At 48.0% G+C, this 20,172-nt stretch overlaps 1 protein-coding gene across 2 annotated transcripts in view; it reads right to left on the bottom strand.

The window, feature by feature from the left end:
* The window catches only part of SLC6A11 (solute carrier family 6 member 11), a 132,708-nt gene that overhangs the window by 86,305 nt on the left and 26,231 nt on the right, over positions 1–20,172 (bottom strand). For both annotated transcript variants that reach the window (XM_043588127.1, XM_043588126.1), the window contains exon 5: positions 17,805–17,937. In XM_043588127.1, the coding sequence (XP_043444062.1) occupies positions 17,805–17,937 (133 nt within the window). The remainder of the gene's footprint in view (positions 1–17,804; positions 17,938–20,172) is intronic.

Raw genomic sequence — 20,172 nt, 5'->3', positions numbered from 1 at the left:
TCAAGATGTAAACCACAGAAAAAGCACTGACAATATTCTGTGAAAACTTAGCTCTCTTTTTAAAAAAAAAATTTTTTTTAGCATTTATTTATTATTGAGAGACAGAGAGAGACAGGGCATGAGCACGGGAGGGGCCGAGAGATGGGGAGACACAGAATCCAAAGCAGGCTCCAGCTCCAGGCTCCGAGCTGTCAGCAGAGAGCCCAACGCGGGGCTCAAACTCACAAACGGCAAGATCATGACCTGAGCCAAAGTCAGATGCTCAACCGACGGAGCCACCCAAGGGCCCCAAAGTTGGCTCTCTTGTCTTATATCCAGATGTATTCGTGCCAGGCTGCTGCCAGCACCTGATGACTCTATTACCTTTGTGGCATGCTGGAACATTTACATATTGAAACACATGCTATTTTATTAGAAGTTGCTTCCTTTTTGTTTCTCTTTTAAAAGACAGCTGGGTGATGGGGCACCTGGGTGGCTCAGTCGGTTAAGCGGCCGACTTCGGCTCAGGTCATGATCTCGCGGTCCGTGAGTTCGAGCCCCGCGTCAGGCTCTGTGCTGACACAGATTCTGTGTCTCCCTCTCTCTGACCCTCCCCTGTTCATGCTCTGTCTCTCCCTGTCTCAAAAATAAATAAAACGTTTAAAAAAAATTAAAAAAAAAAAAAGACAGCTGGGTGTTATGTCAATTTTCTTGAACTTATCTGTGCAGGTAGATTATTTATGAATCGCATTTCAGGGCGATAAAGGCATTATTGCAAATCTTTGCCATAAAGAAGGGGTGCTGGGTCTGTGAGTGGCTTAAGCGGCACTGGGTGGGGGGGCAGTTAGGGCTGGCATGGAGTGAGCACCTGCCTCCTGGTGTTGATACTGCTATTGTCAGTATACTGGGTCCATCGTAACTGTGACACAACATACCTGCGATTCAGGATAAAGATCATGTCTGGCTTCTGCAGAGTGAATTATCTTCTGCTTCAATGTTCTCACTGGGGGTTCAAATTCATTACACATGGGGGGTTGTCAAACAGGAAGGAAGATAGCTACTGCCATGGCACGATGCACAGTGCGAGGCCTATCTGTGCCCCCTCCACTTTCCCTAAACACACCCCTGGTCAAGGACCCTCAGTGGATCCCGACCATCCATGTGACCTTAGTCTGGCACTTGTGCCCCCCTCCCCTGAAATCTGGCCTTGCCTATGGCTTCCCAATCTCCATGACCACAACTGACTCCCCCTTTCCATACCCCTGATCCTCTGGAAGGCCCAGCTCAGCCCCTGCCCCTGGGCTGTCCTTCAAAGTGAAGCTCAGAAGGCTTCTTCCAGAAGGCTTTTCCACCTCTTCCAGAAGGCTTTTCCAGACTACTCTGGGCCACAGTAGCTTCCTTATCCAAGCTCTGTACCAGCATGACAGTGCCATTATTTGACAACTAATCTGTACTACAAAATAGTGTTAATTATCTCCAAGAAAGGGAGTCCAGTCTTACTTCTCCACTAGACTGAGAACCTTTTTAAGTTAGAGAATGAGTTTATAAAAAAACACAAGCAATTAAATAAAAACAACAGTGATCTGTGTGTGTCCTGTGTGACAAGCACCAGGCAAGTATTTGCATGCCTCACCCTACTTAAACCTTAACGTGCCTCAGACCACTGACATGGGCACTCTTACTGTCCCCAGTGAAGGCTGAGGAAATAGCTCAGAGGCAAAAGAAAGGCCCATGCCCAGACCTGCAGGGCAGAGCTTCGGTTCAAACTCAGGACCACCAGGCTCTGCTCTCTTCTGCCTGTCTACCTCCAGGTCACCTGCCTATGGTGCCAAGCACATATTAAGCACTTGGGCTGGTGAATATTCATCTAGGCCAGGAAGGCAGCCAACACGTATTCAGGGCTCTGCATACACTGGTGGGAACAACACCAGTTTCGAGATCCACTTTGGCAGACCTGGGTTCAAATCCTGACTCCTCAAACAGCTAAGTGGCCCCTCTGCACATCACTCACCTCTGGGCCTCAGTATCTTCATTTATAAAGTGAGTTTGCTAATACTCACCTGACAGTCTGTTGTGAAGGTTAAGTTCAATCATGAAAGTAGAGTGCCCAGCCCAATGTCAGACACACAGTAAGTCCTCAGTAAATGTTTACTCAACTTAGGGCAAAGACCTGAGCTTTGAACCTGGGTCAGTCTGACTCCATAGCTTCTGTGACACCCTCCATATCATCCTGCATCCCCCCCAGACCTATCATCACCCCTCATTTTCTGCTGGTCCTTAGATAAGGGTATCACACCTACAGCTGCACACTTGGGATCACACACAATTCCTATGGACTCCGCCTCATTTTTCACTCCTCTCCCCCAAGATAGGTTGTCCCTCTGTTTTCCTAGCCACCGGTGTTGGGAGGAGGTGGAAGGAAGAGGGCTTGGTTGTGTGATTGTCAGGAAATTGCTTTGGAACTTTCACCCCAATCAATGAAATGGGTCCTAACACATGACAGGCAACACATACTTGTCAGCTGATTGAATCAACTAACAAGAAATAAGGAAATGCAGAAGAGCCCCTGACAATAAGCAATGGATGCTCACTCACTGAATGAGGAGGGAAGAGGAAGGGAAAGAGGAAAAGAGAGAAGGAAAAAAGAAGAGAGGAAAGCGGGGTGGGGGGGGAGGAAAGGATGTAAGCCAGCTGCTGGTGGACCGTAATCACAAGCACAAAACCCCTTCACAGCAACATTAACACAGGTGTTTGAATCACGTGACTGTAGCCTAGCTACCTTGCACGTTATAGAGTCTTTCCTACACTCTCGTCCAGAGGTGTCCTACCCACGCCCGGCTGAGTGCACAGGGGCTACCCTGCCGTGCCCCCTGCCCGGGACCATCGTCCACCACTGCCAGGCTCAGCTTCTTTCACCAAGGCTTTCATTGCATCACTTCTCTGAGAACTCTGGAGCAGCCCCCATTACCTGTAGCACCCACTCTGGTCTCTCAAAATCAGCCAACCAATATTACAGCACTGAGTATTTCAAAGTGAAAGGCCAGTTTCCCCAGAACGTTCCTGTGCTGCCTTCTGATCCTTATACACGTATAACCAGAGTTTATACCTTGTTTAATCATAACATGATGTAATTCAATATTGTATAATGTACCTTTTCCATTTAACAGTCCTTCGCAAAGCATGTTCTCCCCATTTTGCCAAAAGCTATTTTTAAATTCCACTGAGTAAATATCCCATGACATAATAAGCTATTCCATGACTGTTGGGCTCTTAGGATCCCTTTTTTTCTTTACACCATTGAAAATGCTGAAGGAAATACTTTATTCATATGGTTTCCCATCCCCATGGGAGGTGATTTTGATAGGAAGGTTAAAAAGTGTGAAACTTCTGCCAAAATCACCAGCCTCATCCATCCAGAAAACCTTGGTCCACTCCCCGCCTCCCCCAGCAAGACACTCCCCGCCAACAGCTCTTCCCTCGTGTCTGGTTGCCTTCCCTCCCGCCCTGACATTCTGCCCACATTTGAAGGTCCAGCTTGAATCCTTCCCTGGCATTTGGGAAATGTTCGCATTGGATGGAGGAGATTTAAGTCTTCCTCACTGCAAGCTAGCTTTCCCCCCAAACCTGCCTCCCTGCCTCTATGCCTCTCACCCCGCCAGTCCTCCCTGTGTCACTGGCAAGTAACGGGCATTGGCAGGGTGACGGGCAGCACCGTGGCTTCTTCCCACTCCTGCTTCCTCTTTTTGCTGTTTTTATGCCCTACTCTGATATCTCCTGTTCCTCCAGGAAGCTTTCCAGACCCCTTCCACTCTCATCCTTCCGGGCCTTCTCTGAACTCCTCTGGTGGCCCTCGATGGCAGCCACCTGCCAGCAGCATGCAGCCGGCCCAAGTTTGCCTGTCATTGTCTCATGACTGCCAGGCTTGTGAGCTCAGGGAGACTTCTTACTTGGAGAGGCAAATATTTATTAAGCATGCCCTGTGCCTGGGACTGCAGATAGCAACTCCAAACAAGTTTAGAGGCTGGAGTGTAAGCAGGCAAGTAAACAGGCAGTTACGAAACATCCCTGTGCTAGGAATGATCCCAGGGAAGCAGTGACATCCAAGCTGCATGGTTATTAATTTACCCCACGACAGAGGAGAAAGGAGATTGCAGGGAAAAGGAACTGTACAAAACCCAAAAATACTCAGTGCTACGATATTGGTTGGCTGATTTTGAGAGACCCGAGTGGGTGCTACAGGTAATGGGGGCTGCTCCAGAGTTCTCAGAGAAGTGATGCAATGAAAGCCATGGTGAAGGAAGCTGAGCCTGGCAGTGGTGGACAATGGGCCTGGGCAGGGGGCACAGAAGGTAGCCCCTGTGCTATCAGCCAGGTGGGTAGGACACCTCTGGATGATGGCACAAGAAGGACTCTAGTGTGCAAGGTAGCTAGGCTACAGTCACCAATGTAGGTGTTGCTGTGAAGGTGTTTTGTAGATGTGATTAAGGTCCACCAGCAGCTGACTGATGATAAGGGAGATTATCCCAAATGATCTGGGTGGGTCTGATTCCATCAGCTACAAGGCCTCAGGAACAGAAGCAAGGTTTCCCTCAGGAAGAAGTGGTGCCTGTGGGCAGCGGTATTAGCTCTTGCTCAAGAGTTGCAGCCTCCCCTACGGACCTTACACTTGTCCGGCAAGCACCCACAATCAGCAGTGCCTTGCACAAAATCTCTACATCGCCTACTGGTTCTGCTGCTCTGGCTGAATGCTGACTGACACAGTGGCAATATCCCTGACTGACACAGGGATGGGGAGGAAGGAGGGATCTAGCAGGGGCTCTGGAGGAAGACAGTGGCTCCCTGTCAATTCCAGCTACACTACACTGAGCTAGCCAACTGCTGCCAGCCAAGAGCAAGCAGGTGCACTGTAACTTGCCAGCCCCCTGCTTCGCCATCCACTCCACAGTCTGCTCAGGCTCACATGACCTCTCAATGCTCCCCCGAAGTCCCCTTTGGGTCTATGCTCATCACCCTTCCCATTCACCCCTACCCAGAACCTCCTAGACACGCTGACCCCTTCCCTGTCTTCCTCCCCCTCCAGCATGCTCTGGCTGCCAGGACCCCCTGCCTCATCTGTTCTGTCATTAGTGACATCAGCACAGCTACCAACTTGTCACTGCACTTGTCATGCTAATCTTGACAGAAGAGGAAACTGAGGCCCTGAGAGATGAAGTGATATGAACAGCCATACAAGGTCATGGTGGCACGCACTGAATCACACAATTGGTGAGTAGTGGGGTGGGACTCTGGACCCCAAACACTGGCTTATTCTGTTCCTCTTAATTGCTATCTCTCTTCATCTCCTTTGCCAGATTCTTGTGGGCAGGATACATAGCTCACAATTCTTTTGTGAATGCCTAGTACGGTGCTGACATTCAGTAGGCACAAAATAAGTACCCACTTGCTTCTGGTTTAGTTTTCCAAAAGCACTGCTCTTGGCCTCACATTGACAGCAAAGCCACTTTGACTCTTCCATGCCTGCCATAGGGAAGGGTGGGCTCCTGATTCCCAGGGAGGCCACGCATGCGGGTGGGCTCCAAGCGTGCCAGGTCCCCAGAGGTGCTCCGCTCCATGAGGGTTAACAGCGCCCGCTGCCCCCAGCCAGGTCCCCCGTGCAGTGCTCCAACGGGCCTTCTCAGGAGGCGGCCAGCCCTGCAGAGCCCCTCCCATCCAGCAACCACTGGGACTTTGGGGGGCCTTTGTGCTTTAATAAAGACAGTATTACTGAGTCACAAAGCTTCCCTCCTTTCCAACCTTCCTCGCTGCCAGGGTTCCCGCTAAAGGTGACGCGCTGTCATTCAAGGCCAAAGAAAGGGTTGAATCAAGATGCTAAACTCCTTTGACTTAATGTGACAATCTACAGCTCTCCCCAAACCACAGTTGTGGGAGAAGCACTCCCAACTGGGCACAAAAGCCCCCTCGCAGTGGCTCAGGCTCCGGGTGTCCTCGGGCTCTGGGGGCCCGAGGGCAGGGACCTCCCTGCGCCGGCCGCCTGGGCTCTCTGCATGCAGCTCATGAGCGCTCTAGTTTCTTCTCTGAATGCAGACATCAGCCGGGCCACTGGGAGAGCCCTGCCACCAAGGCCGTCCCCACTTGCTTCAGGCTACAACAAAGGCCACTTGAGGGCCTAGAGACAGCGCTGCCCAGTTCCTTCCCTGGGCCTGTTCTCTTCCCTTTCACACATCTTTCCCTTTTATTTCCCCTGCCCCCTTTACTCCTGCTTTATGCCTCATTGAATCCATTAGCCACTTTAGAGGGTGCTCCTGAAGAATAAATTTTCTGTGTGGGGCTCCTGGTGGTTTCCCCGCTGGCGGCTCTAACCCGCCTTAGTGGTGGGGGGGGCGGGGGGAAAAAAAGGCACACACTCTGGGGAGGAGCCTCCCAGGGCCCCTCTGGGCTGTGCATCCATGAGGCAGCTCTAGGGCAGACTGCCTGGAGTGGGTGCCCTCACCTGTCCAGGGGCCCCACCTTGTTCCTCCTCCATCCCAACAGGCTCTGGTCCCCCCAGGATCTTAGGGCACACAACTTAAGCCCTACGAACTTTGGTCTTCTCATCTGCAAAATGGGGTAATTGTCACGCCTTTCTCACAGGGTTGTTGTGAGGACTCAGTAGGTTAATGTAATTAGAGCCTTAGAACAGGGCCTGCAACAAAGTGCCACTTAACCATTTGCTTTACTATTAACATCATGCAGACGACACGGGCTGTTTAAGAGTCCTGTGCCACCTCCAATTCTTCTACTTGTTGGTGAATGAAGGAAGGGGAAGAAAAAAAATCAAGTCAAGGCTATTTGCAGCTGTTTCTCTGTGTGTGTGTGTGTGTGTGTGTGTGTGTGCGCGCGCGCGCGCGCGTGTGTTTTCTTTTCTCCTGCCTTGGTGTCCTAGAGCTCTGAAAAGAATAAAAACAGAGCCCCAAAGCAGTGAAAAGGCAGGATTCTTCTTAAAATCCCAGCTAATCCTGCAGCTTCCTTTAAAGTGGCACTAGTAGGAGGCGGGGAAGGGACCAGAATTGTTTTTGCAGTGCCCTCCCCTCCCAACCTCTGCTCCTGGAGACCAGGAAATGAGGGGGAAAAATCCATAAATCATCCACCAAGAGGAGGACAGAGGAAGAAACTGGGCAGAGGAGAGAGCAAAAACCAGGAGCCAGAAGGGGAGGGAGTGGGGGGCAGCATGAGGGGACACCCTGACTATCTGGTGGGCAGGACGGCTGCCTGCAGAGGGCAGAGTGTCCGGGACCGAGGCTGGGCCAGCCACCCCCATTCCACAGTCAAAGGATTTTAAGGTCTCGAACCCCTGTGCACCTTCTGGCCCCACAGAACAAGGATGCCACGCCAAAAGTCGACTGATGCGACCACTTCTCTCCATTCCGCTGCTACCTCTGCCTTGGTCACCTGCTAACAGGGCTCCCACAGCCTGTCTCTCACCCATCCACTTGCAACAAGCAGCCAGAACCAGCTTTTAAGGATGAACATTATATCATGCTGCTTAAAAACGTTCAGGGGCTCTCCATCACACTTAGAATAAAATCCTGCCCTTTCCCCATGACCTGCAAGGTCTGACCCCTGCCGACTTCCCCTGCCCCATCTCATGCCATCACCGATTCTATCTGGACTCCCAGTTGCTTCGCTGCACATTCACCAGATCCTTCCCATTTGAAAACTTCACATGTGCTGCTCACCTGGCCAAGCCCTGCTCGTCCTTCCCATTGCAGATGGACACCTCTCTTGAAGGAATGCTTCTCTGACCCCTGTGAAGGGTTCCCCCGCCCTTGTTCTTTTCTCTCCCAGCCCCACTTGTCTTCCATCCATAGCATTTCTGTTACGTATTCATTCTGCATCTCCCCCAGCAGGCCGTAACTCCACGGTCTGGATTACCCACCGCTGAGAAGAACCCCCAGCCTGGTACCTGGCACACAGTAAGTATGCAACACTTACTGGATGAATTAATGAGTGAATGAGTAACATCCATAGTAAGTGAGCATTTGGACACAAGAAATAGCACATCTGCGGGCTACAAAGGCTGGGGTGAGATTTTTAAGGACCTTTCAGAAAACCTCTGCACTGCAGCTATCACTAACGCTTTGCAGTGTTTGAAACCATCCATGTTTTGGGTGACAGCAGTTTATATTAGTTTCTTGTTAGATGCCAGAGAGTCTGCGTGAATTAGTTTCACAGATTATAGACCTATTTGGGGCGCCTGGGTGGCTCAGTCAGTGAAGCGGCTGACTCTTGATGTCAACTCAGGTCATGATCTCACAGTTTGTGAGTTTGAGCTCCACATCAGGCTCTGTGCTGACAGTGCAGAGCCTGCTTGGGATTCTCTCTCTCTCCCTCTGCACTCCTCCCCTCCCCCCCTTCTCTCAACATAAATAAATAAACTTAAAAAGATTACAGATCCACAAACTTTTTCTGTGAAGGAGCAGAGAGTGAATATTTTAGGCTTTGTGGGTCACATCGTCTCTGTCACAACCATTCAAGTCTGCTGCTATACAGTAGCACAAAAGCAGCCACCTACAATGCCTACAGGAAGGGATGTGGCTATGTTCCAATAAAACTTTATGTACAAAAACAGGCCTTTGGCCAGATCTGGCTACTCCCTGAGTTAGACTAAGGTTTAGCAAAGCTACAAAGGAAGGACAACCAGTAATCACCAGTTTTTTCCATCTTCAACAAATATGCATAGAGGTACCAGGAAAATATTGCAAAACCACAACATTGCTTCACATGCTGTCATTTGATAAAATACAATGAAGACAGGAGCATACAGAAGTTATTTGAAATTGCTGTTTCATAGAATATACAGCATTTCATTTGTATTATTCTGCGTGTCAGCAATATGTTTGTACAAATGGGAAATTCTAAGAGCAATTGTCACTCTGGAGGTACTGAAGAGCTACTGAGGGCTCAATATTTGTTGCATGTGTGGGTGAGTAGATGGATGGACAATAAATGGAGAGGACAGGATGTTTGCCAGGGTAATTACAAAAAGCAAGCTGGTCAATAACTGCATGAGACATAAAGGGAGAAGTTGTCAAAAATGCCTTGGTGGTTTCAGGCTTATGAGACCAGGGGAGGAGTGGGTGGCAGGGATGGTCAAGATGAATTTGGTTGATGAATAAAAACAAAAAAATAAGGACAGAGCAAAGACAGTCTTTTCAACAGATGAACATCCACATGCAAAAAATAAATAAATCTAGACACAGACCTTACATCCTTCACAAAAATTAAATTGAAATGATCATAGACCTAAATATAAAACATAAAACTATAAAGCTCCTAGAAGATAATTGGAGAAAGCCTAAGTGGCTTTGGGTACGGCAATGACTTTTTAGACACAACACCAAAGGCAGGATCCATGAAGCAGGTGATCAGATACACTTCATTAAAATGAAAACTTCTGTTCTGCCAAAGATAATGTCAAGAGAGTAAGAAGAGAAACCAAAGACTAGGAGAAAATAGTTGCAAGAGGGGTGCCTGGCTGGCTCAGTAGGTAGAGACTATGACTCTTAATCTCAGGGTCGTGAGTTGGAGTGCCATGTTGGCTGCAGAGATTATTTTAAAAAATAAGCTTAGGGGGGCACCTGGGTGGCTCAGTCGGTTAAGTGTCTGGCTTCAGCTCAGGTCATGATCTCACAGTTTGTGGATTCGAGCCCCATGTCAGGCTCTATGCTGACAGCCTGGAGGCTGCTTCAGATTCTGTGTCTCCCTTTCTCTGCCTCCCCCCTCTCACTCTGTCTGCCTCTCATGGGCAAATAAATGTTGAAAGATTAAAAAAAAAATAAGCTTAGGGGCACCTGGGTGACTCAGTCACTTAAGCATCTGACTTCGGCTCAGGTCATGATCTCACAGTTTGTGAGTTCAAGCCATGGAATGGACTCTGCGCTGACAGCTCAGAGTCTGGAGCCTGCTTCAGAATCTGTGTTTCACTTTCTTTCTGCCCCTTCCCCACTTATACTTTGTCTCTCTGTCTCAGTCTCTCTCTCTCTCAAAAATAAACATTAAAAAAGATTTAAAGAACAATAAGCTCAAAAAATAGTTGCAAGAGGGGCACCTGGGTGGTTCAGTCAGTTGAGCATCTGTCCTACTTTGGCTCAGGTCATGATCTCACAGCTCATGGGGTTGAGACCCATGTTGGGCTCTGTGAGGACAGCTCAGAGCCGGGAGCCTGCTTCGGATTCTGTGTCTTCCTCTCTGCCCTTCCCTTGCTTGTGCTGTGTCTCTCATTCTCAAAATAAATAAACATTTAAAAAACATTTTAAAAAAAAAATTTTTTTTTCCAACGTTTATTTATTTTTGGGACAGAGAGAGACAGAGCATGAACGGGGGAGGGGCAGAGAGAGAGGGAGACACAGAATCAGAAACAGGCTCCAGGCTCTGAGCCATCAGCCCAGAGCCTGACGCGGGGCTCGAACTCACGGACTGCGAGATCGTGACCTGGCTGAAGTCGGACGCTTAACCGACTGCGCCACCCAGGCGCCCCTAAAAAACATTTTTTTAAATAGTTGCAAGAGACACATCTAATAGAGGATTGTTATCCAAAATACACACACACACACACACACACACACACACAAACACTTAAAACTCAACAATAAGAAAGCAACCTGATTATAAAATGGGCTCTGGGCACCTGGGTGGCTCAGTCGGTTCAGCATCTGACTTGGGCTTAGATCATCTCATAGCTCATGGGTTCAAGCCCCGTGTCAGGCTCTGTGCTGATAGCTCAGGGTCTGGAGCCTGCTTCAGATTCTGTGTCTCCCTCTCTCTCTGCCCCTCCCCCATTCATGCTCTGCCTCTCTCACTCAAAAATAAAAATAAACATTAAGGAAAAAAAAATGGGCCCAAGACCTTAACAAACACCTCACGAAAGAAGATACTCAGATGGCAAGTAGGCATATGAAAAATGCTCTGTATTATGTGTCATCAGAGAAATGAAAATTAAAATAATGAGACAATGGCCAAAATCCAAAACACTTGGATGTTAGCGAGGATATGGGGCAATACTAACTGTAATTCACTGCCGGTGGGAATGTGAAACGGAAGACAGAGTGGCAGCTTCTCATAAAACAAAACGCTCACCATACAATCCAGCAATCACGCTCCTTGGTATTTATCCAGAGTTGAAAACTGATGTCCACACAAAAATCTGAACACAAATGTTTATAACAGCTTCATTCATAATTGCCAAACTTGGAAGTACCCAAAATGTCTATCAGTAGGTGAATAGATACGCACCCTACGTTAATTGCAGTATTATTTATAATAGATAAGATATGGACACACCCTAAGTATCCATCAGCAGATGAATGGATAAAGATGTGGTATGTATACACAATGGAATATTACTCAGCTATGAAAAGAATGAAATCTTGCCATTTGCAGCAACATGGATGGATCTAGACGGTATAATGCTACATGAAAGAAGCCTGACAGAGAAAGACAAATACCATTTGACTTCACTCATACATGGAATCTAAAAAACAAAACGAACGAATAAACTAACAAAAAGCAGAATCAGACCTATAAATACAGAGAACAAAGTGATGATTTCCAGAGGGGAGGGGGTGGGAGGACAGGGAAAATGGGTGAAGAGGAGTGGGAGGCACAGGCCGGAATGAGTAAGTCACAGGAATGAAAGGTAAGACATAGGGAGCATATGAGTGGTATCATAATAGTGTTGTATGGTGACAGATGGTAAATCCACATGTGGTGTGCATAGCATAACATATAGAGATATCCAATCACTATGTTGGACACCTGAAACGAATGTAACATTGTGTGTCAACTATCAAAGAAAAAAAATTAAGGTGAATGGATAAACCATGATACATCCAGACAATGGACTATTATTCAGTGCTAAAAAGAAATTAACTTTGGGGGGCACTTGGGCCTTAGTCAGTTAAGCGTCTGACTCTTGATTTCGCCTCAGATCATGATTTCATGGTTCATGAGATCCAGCCCCATGTCAAGCTTCCTGCTGAGCCTGGAGGCCTCCTTGGGGTTCTCTCTCTGTCCCTCCTTGCCCCTCAAAATAAAAAAAGCATAAAAAAAAAAGAAATGAACTTGTAAGCCATCAAAAGACATGGAGGAACCTTAAATGCATATTACTAAGTGAAGGAAACCAATCTGAAAAGGCCACATACTGTATGATTACAATGATAATGACATTCCGGAAAAGTTGAAACTATGGAGACAGTAAAAAAAAAAAAAAAAAAAAAAAAAGGATGAATGGTTGTCAGGGGTTAGGGATAGGAGAGAGGAAAAGGTGGGGCACAGAAGATTTTTAGGGTGGTGAAACTATTCTGTAGGATACTATAATGGCGGGTACGTGTCATTATACACTTATCCAAATGCACAGAATGTACAACAAGACTGAAACCTTGTGTAAACTAGGGCCTTTGGGTGATGATGAGGTAGGTTCATCAACTGTAACAAATGCCCAACTCCAGTGGTCGGTGTCGATAAAGGGGGAGGTGACACGTGTGTGGGGGCAGGAGGATACATGGGAAATCTCTGTACTTTCTGCTCAATTTTGCTATGAACCTAAAACTGCTCTTAAAAATAAAGTCTTTAAAAACAAACTACAAAAACCAAGGACACAGGAAAATCACAAAGATGTCTCCATGTTGTGAACACTTGATTTCAATTATCTGGAGTAAAACTGTTTATCATGCAGAAGATGACAAGTTACAAACAGCCTGGAAGTTTCCTCGTGAAGAAATCAAGTATCTTAGAATCCTACATCTTGGCAGAATTTAATTAACAATTGAGAAAGGTTTTTATTTATTTTTCTAATTCAGACTTCTAGAATTTTGAATTGTGCCTAAAGAGAGAAAAAAAAAAGCTATGCAGAAATAAACCATAGCTGTTGCCCTGAGGTAGGGAAATAAACACCTACTGTGTGCTTAGAACTATGATCAACGTGCTCACGCTGAACTTGCACATGAACTCCCAGCTGAGGGCATGAGAGCAGAGGAGGATCAGGCTTAGGGAAGGCAGACAGACCCAGGCTTGAATCCCGGCTCTGCTCCTTCCAAACAGGGTGGCCTTGAGCAAACCTTGCAACCTCTCTGGGCCTCTACTCTCTTATTTGTACAATAGGGTTTGACCTTAAAAGCCAAGATGCCTCCCAGCTCTGACATGCTATGTTCCAATATTCCAGAGCCAGTATGCAGCCATTAGAATCCCCACATTCACAGCATCTGATTCTCTAGCTGTTCTATTGTGAATGCTAGCACTAACACACTAAATTGCAATGGCTTATCTGTCTGTGCCTGCCCTGCTAGGCACACTCTATGGGGACAAGATGGCCCACCACCCTCTCTATTGGATCCCCAGCACCTTGCAGGGAGCCCCAGGCACAGGTGAAATTCATCCATTCCACAAATGTTTATTAAGAACAGTTAGGTGGCACCTTGCTACGTACTGAAGTTTGAATCTAGTTTGTGTCTCTCCAACCCACAGCAGCTTCTTCTGACAGGAGATGCTGCTCACTCTGACTCTGGGGACATCCTGAATGCTGGCCTCTGTGATGTCAGAAGACCGTAAAGCACTCAAACAGGGAGCAGGAGGGGAGGGCACTGAAGGACATTTGCGGAGACCATCTGTGGGGGGTATGCTAATATCAACACAGATCAGGAGCCCACACACTGCCTGTTGAGCCACTGGAGAGGGTGGCTGGGCCTTCCTCTATGGCCCTGTCACAGACTCATCTGTGATCTACTCATTTGTGGCCTGATCCCAAACCTCCATTTAGACAGTCATCTGCTAACAGGTGAGTCTGTAATGCATGCCTCCAGCAGCAAGAGACACGTTCAATGAATTAAGTTAAACCTGGGCCAGGAAACTTTTCTCAAGCTAATGAAATTTCAGAATTTTCTGCTGAAATCTGAGTATGGGAAGTGGGCTGGAACTCAGTCATGGCCTGGACAAGATCAGAAAGACAGGGTTCTCCTTCCTTGGACAGCCTCATGAAAGTGGCTCTGGTCATAGGCAAGAGACAGGAGCGGTGGCTCCCCACTCAGGAAGACTCATATGACCTGTGTTTATTTTTAGCTGTTTTTGTACAGAACCTGAAAAACCTTTGGACCCTGGGCTTATGTCCAAGGTGAGGCGAACAATAAACAGTAAGAAAAGCAACAGACCCTCTCCTGAGAAGACACCATGTGCTGATGGGGGACCCCTGGTCTCCTTAAACTGTCAGAACCTCATCATATATAAAGAGCTGAGGAGCTGGGCCACCAGGCTCTAGTTCCTAACCTGACACTTGTCACTTACTCCCTGTGTGGCCTTGGACAAGTCCCTTCTGCTCTTTGAGCCTAAATTTCTTCACTAATAAAATGTCAGGGGTGGGGGTAAAGCACATGGTTTCTGAGAAATCACAACAGCTCTGGAAAACCACATTCCATCCTGATGCTAATCCTGGTCTTGAGCATGGAACAGGGGAAGAGCCCCTGAAACCCAGCCTTCAGGAAAATGCTTAATTGGCTCATCGGATTTCAGCATTTCCCTTAAAACCACCATCTTATTACAGCTGCAACCAACAACCACTGAGCCCCCACTGTGTGCTATGTTATCTCATCAACTGCCTCTTTATAATCAGCCCATAAGAAAACTCATTATCGCTACACCACAAAGGGCAGGCAGGATAGTACTCTCATCCAAAGCCCAGGCTATGCGGCCACCAAGGCTTGGGGTCTGCTTCCTACCTGAGGGTCCTTAAGCAAGTTACTTACTCCGTCCAGGCCTCAGTTTCCTCGTCTGAAACAGAGATAATGACTGCCCCTGTCTCCTGGGCTTGTTTCAAGTTCTAAACGGAGTGGGCATGTGAGGCGCTCAATGACCATCACCCGTTACTATCACCAAGTACTACTGCCCTCATTACCATGCCTACTAGTGATGAGAGAAAGTAGGCTCAGGCAGAATGCGTGAAAGGACATCACTCAAAATATCACAATCTTCTAAAATTTGATTGAGTCCAAGGACAGGCAAGATGGGAGCAGCATGGGGTCAGTGCCGAGGCACAGTCTTCATCCAACTCAGGCCAGGCTCCTCAATCTCTCAGCCTCTGGGTCTCCACCTATGAACTCGAGGCAGTATCTCCCTAGGTTGTGGGATCTCATGTACTAATGTGGATGAAAAATGCCTGGCAGAGTGTGCACCGAACAGAAGGCTGTGGATGAATGTTCTCTCCCATGCTTCCCCATATGTCTCTTTTGAAATCTCCAAGAATGCAGCCTGCTAGTCCTTCCTTGAAACCCAGTCCCTGCATTAGAATTCTCAACACACAGGCTCAACAGCCCAGCCAATGGCAAGTGGCCCTATAGTGGGACTCAGCTTCCTCCTAAGAGCCAAATGGAACCAAATTTTGCTGTGGCCCATGTTCTGGACCCAAGAGCTCAAGGCTACATGTGCCCACATGGACAACCCAAGTACACGCATGCACAAATGCCTTATCCAATGGCCCTCGCCCCCACCACACACAACTGCTAGCCAGCCAAGCCTGCTGGCCTTGGCACTGACTCCCAAGAAAGTGGTAATCATGGTGGAAGCAGTGTCCCTTCCCTTTGCACTTCACAAAGCACTCTCACATATATTAACTGGGTAGGGTAGAGGCTGTGTTTCATTCACCTTTAGATATCCATTGACTAATGCTAGGCAGAGAGTAGATACCCAGAAACAACTTCTCATATGAGTAAATTTTATCATTTTAATAAGATTTTTAAGAATCACCATTATTTAGCACTTACTATTAGTCACACACTCCGCTAAGCATTAAATATGCATCCTTGCATCTCATCCTGGCAATCACCCCATGAGACAAACTTAATGATCAATCCCCATTTTGCAGAAGAGGAAACTGAGGCTCAGAAAAGTTAAGTGATGTACCAAGGTCACAGCTAGTGAGTGACAGACCTCAGATGTGAATCCTGATTCCAAACTCTGGTTCTTCACTCCTCCAAGTCATTCTCCTCCTCTTTAGCCAGAAGAGGCAGCAAAAAAGGGGACAGGAGCAGCGTGTATGTAGTCTAAAGAAGTACATCAATAATGCACTGATTTTTAGATTTGGAAAAACAGAAAAATTCTATTGTTTTCATGATGCAAACTAGAGAAAGCAAAGATTAGCAAAATCATCTCGGCTGACAGAACATAAGTCTCTGTTCTCCTTTCTCTGGTGCACCAGGCAAATTTATGATTACTTTCTAGTACCTCCTTGGCTCCCTTACCACCCTCAGCATGGAAACTTGTCAATATCTCTTTTCTGCTCGCCTAATTTCCCCCCAGCAGGTCTGCCCACCAGTCAATACCTACCACTGTGGGAAATGAGGGAACCACCTTTTGTAAAAGGACCCAGAGTGGTTAAGTTCCCATCTCCTTAGAGGTTTGACCTCCAGTCCCTGATCCAGCCAACAGCTTAGAATAAAGGTGATGCCTACCGGAAACAGGCAGGCAAGGAGTGAGATGGTCAGGGTGACTGGAATAAGAAAAGCTGCACGTCCTCTTTTCCACAAGAAAAAATGGAATAGCACAAATGAGCAAACTACTGGCACTGACATTCAGCTAGAGCGTCAGGGCAATAGGGAATGGTGAGGACTGTGGCCAACCAGAGTATCCCTAGAAGGCGGTGGCTACTGCTCAGCTCCACCAACCCAACTGCTGTGTAGGCATGCAGGCCCAGTGCTGCCAAACCTTTCAACTTGCCAAAGGATACCAGAATCATACTTCCTTTTCCAACATGAAATCTCCTGATTTTTAAGTGTTGGCAACTATGCTTTTATTTTAATGTATTTGAGAGACAGCACACACACATGTGCGCCTGTGCACACACCAGCAGGGAGAGGCAGAGGGGCGGGGGGGGGAGAGAGAGAATCCCAAGCAGGCTCCACTGACAGCATGGCGCCCAACACGGGGCTAGATCCCACAACCCCAGGATCATGACCTGAGCTGAAATCAGAGTAGGCTGCCCAACCAGCTGAGCCACCCAGGCATCTCTACTTTTTTTTTTTTTCCTCAAAGCACATGAGTGGGCGGGACTTGTCCATGAGCTACATGTACAACATGTGCATTGATTCTTATGGCACAGATGGCTGTGCTCACTACACTTCCCCCCATGTTCCCCTACATCTTGAGCCTCCCTGGCAGGCAGCTGAGGCCATGCTTCAGGCTCCAGCCAGGTGCCTGTGAGTGGGAGCTAACTTCCTGGCCAGGGCTGTTGAGACCTGGCTGCTTCCTCCCACTTCTCCGACCCCCCCCCCCCCCCAAGAGGAGATGCAGGTCCCGGAGGCCACACAGTACGGATGGCACGGCAAGGCAACGAGATGGACACAGCTGCCCTCCATCCACAGACTTTAGTGGGTGAGGTCCTGGGGCCTATCAGTGCAGGCAGCCAGCATTTCCTGCCCTGGCACATGCCTGAAGCCCATGTCTTCATTACAAAAACTATATGGTTGTACTTCAGCACTTCCAGTTTTCAAAGCATTTTACCTCCCCTTTCCTTGCAGAGCTCTCAGTAAGACAGGACAGGCTTTGCTATTTCACAGACAAGCAAACTGAGGCTCAAAAGGCAGAACTGACCAGCCCTGAGGTGTGTGGCACGTGAGTGGTGCACTGGGTTCTAGCTCTGAGCTCCTGAGTGGACTCCTAGTCTAGTGCTCCTCCTACCTTCCAGCATAAGAGCTAACTTTTATAATTCAAACTCGGGGCACTCTCCGGGTCACCTGTGATCTTATACAAGGACAGCTCATGTCCTCCCCTGCTGGTGGCTAGTTGCTTGAAGATGCACCTCTTACCTTTCCTGTGGACTTGGTCCCCTTCCAGATGCAGAAGTAGCAGATGGTCCAGGCTGCCAGGAGACACAAGGCCAGCTCCCAACGGAGGTTCCCAATGTGCTCGATCCCACCTGAGATGGCCAGGACCCGGCGCCTGTGGAGGGGAGAGGGGAGAGTCACAGGGGCTGGAGACCCACCCTGACCCCACCCGGGGCAAAGCTAGTGCTATAGGGAAGCAAGAATGGGCCACCCAATCATTCACCTGCCTCCCCTACCACCATTTGCCAAGCATCTCCTCCGAGCCAAACCCAGGGCTGGGACCCCAGCGAGGAACAAGACCCAGCCCTCTGTCTTCGTGGATTCACTCATTGGGGAAAGACAGGCCAGTTAGGAATGGTTTACAGTAAGTGAGGCAAGGGCTAAAACGGAAGAAGTAGAGGGGTTCTGGAAAGACTGAGAAGCATCTAGCCCACCTGACGACTGCCAGGAGACTGAAGGACTATCCATACACATTCCAGGTGGGGAATTTCAGTGGGAGCAATTATACAACCCTGGCTTGCTGAACTAAACAGCAGCCAATGAACTTGCTTTGGCCAATAGCACCCGTGTCACTTGCAGAGCCAGGTGAGGTGATTCACCATGTTGCCTTCTCCTACTATTGCTGTGATGACAGAGTATGTGTCAAGATGGAGCCCCTAGGAGCCTGACTTCCTGAGTGACTACACATGAGCCCTCCTGCTACCCTCTGTCAAAGATGTTGTGTGAGCAAGAAAGCAACTTTGCAGCCTTAAACTACTGAGATCTTTGGAGATGTTTGTTATTGCAGCAAAACCCAGCCAATCCTGACTGATACATGGGGTTAGGAAAAGCAGTCTGGAAGAAGTGATATTTGAGCTAAACCATGAAGGATGATGGGATTCAGCCAGGAGAGAAAGGGACTTAAAATTGTTTTAGATGGAGGGAATAGCACAAGCAAAAGCCAGAAAACAGAGTATGGGATACTTGGGGAATGCTGGAACATAGGGGTCATAAGGGAATCGCAGAAAAGGTAAACAGAGATGCATCCCTGGGAGCCTTGAATAGCAGGCCAAGAGTAGGGATGTCCCAGAAGGCCCAGGCCACAGGAGGGGGAGGACCCCGGGCTACACTGAGTCAATGCCTCGAGCTACAGTCTTCCTTCAGAACCCATCAATCCTTCAGGGTTGACACAGGCCTGGCTCCCAGAGCCTACGCCTGGGGTTTGTGTTTCTTTAAAGTCAAACTCGCCACGCTCCATATTGTGCAGAACCGTGGCACTAACACAAACCCCCTCCAAACTCGCTCCACGAACCCCATTCTGGCTGCCAAACCACCCCCGTCGGACCACGCCAGTCGTCTCAGCGCTCTGGGAACATCCTTTGAGCAAGCAGCTCCCATCCCACCAAGCATGAAAGCCTCCCTCAGTGTCTGTCTCCCTGGGAATCTGCTCAGGGCCTGATTCTGCATTAATTACTCAATGACACCAATTAGCACTGGTCTACAGGCTCCCTCCAGCCCCAACCCCTGCTGGAGAAATCAGGCAGGCCCCCAAACAAAATTGGGCTGTGTGGGTTTATTTGAAAGGAAACCAGCTTTCAGACCTATCGCTAGAAGTGCGAACATCCACTTAAATACACATTTACTGAGCACCTACTATGGACCAGGCACTATATTAAAACTGAATTAAAACAAAAGCATGTATGGCTTTTGCCCTCTACAAGTATAAGTTGGACCAAAAAAAAAAAAAAGTCCAAGTTTTTAAGGAAGGAGATAGCCACATCATTGTAACAGCAATTTTTTTTTAATTTTGTTTCTTATGCTTAGTAGTCTCTGGCTTTAATTCCGTTAAAAACTACAGGCCATTAAATGAAACCTTCAAGAGTATCTATTATCATAACAGAATAGTGGGCCTCAGAGCACGGTCCTTGTGGAGTGCTTGCTAAAAATAAAAAAAATTCCTGCATCTCGTCCCAGACCTACTGAGTCCAGATCTTTGCCGAACGACTCTCCCGAAGCTGCATTTTGCTGCACCCGTCCAAGGATTGCTTATGCATGGGAAGGCCTCAGCACCACAGAAGTAGAGTTTCCTGACAATGAAGGAATAACCTATAAACCCCACCTGAATAGTATTTTTGAAGAGGACCTAGAGATGGGGTCTGATATCCTTTGAGAAGCTCCTGAAGGACTGGACTTTCTCCTCCCCCAAAATACTGTGATGTACCCACTCACTCTCAAAATTCTGCAGGGAACCTCAGAGTGATCATCAAGGACCTTGTTTCTCGATTAAGAGTCTCATAGCCTACATATATCTACCACCTTACAAACTGCCCCCGACAGCATCCTGAATGCCCATGAGGTGGGCATTCCTTCT

This window comes from Prionailurus bengalensis, chromosome A2, assembly GCF_016509475.1.
Source record: "Prionailurus bengalensis isolate Pbe53 chromosome A2, Fcat_Pben_1.1_paternal_pri, whole genome shotgun sequence".
Lineage (NCBI taxonomy): Eukaryota > Metazoa > Chordata > Mammalia > Carnivora > Felidae > Prionailurus > Prionailurus bengalensis.
The sequence above is the reverse complement of the archived record's forward strand: the minus strand, read 5'-3'. Positions and strand labels throughout refer to the sequence as shown.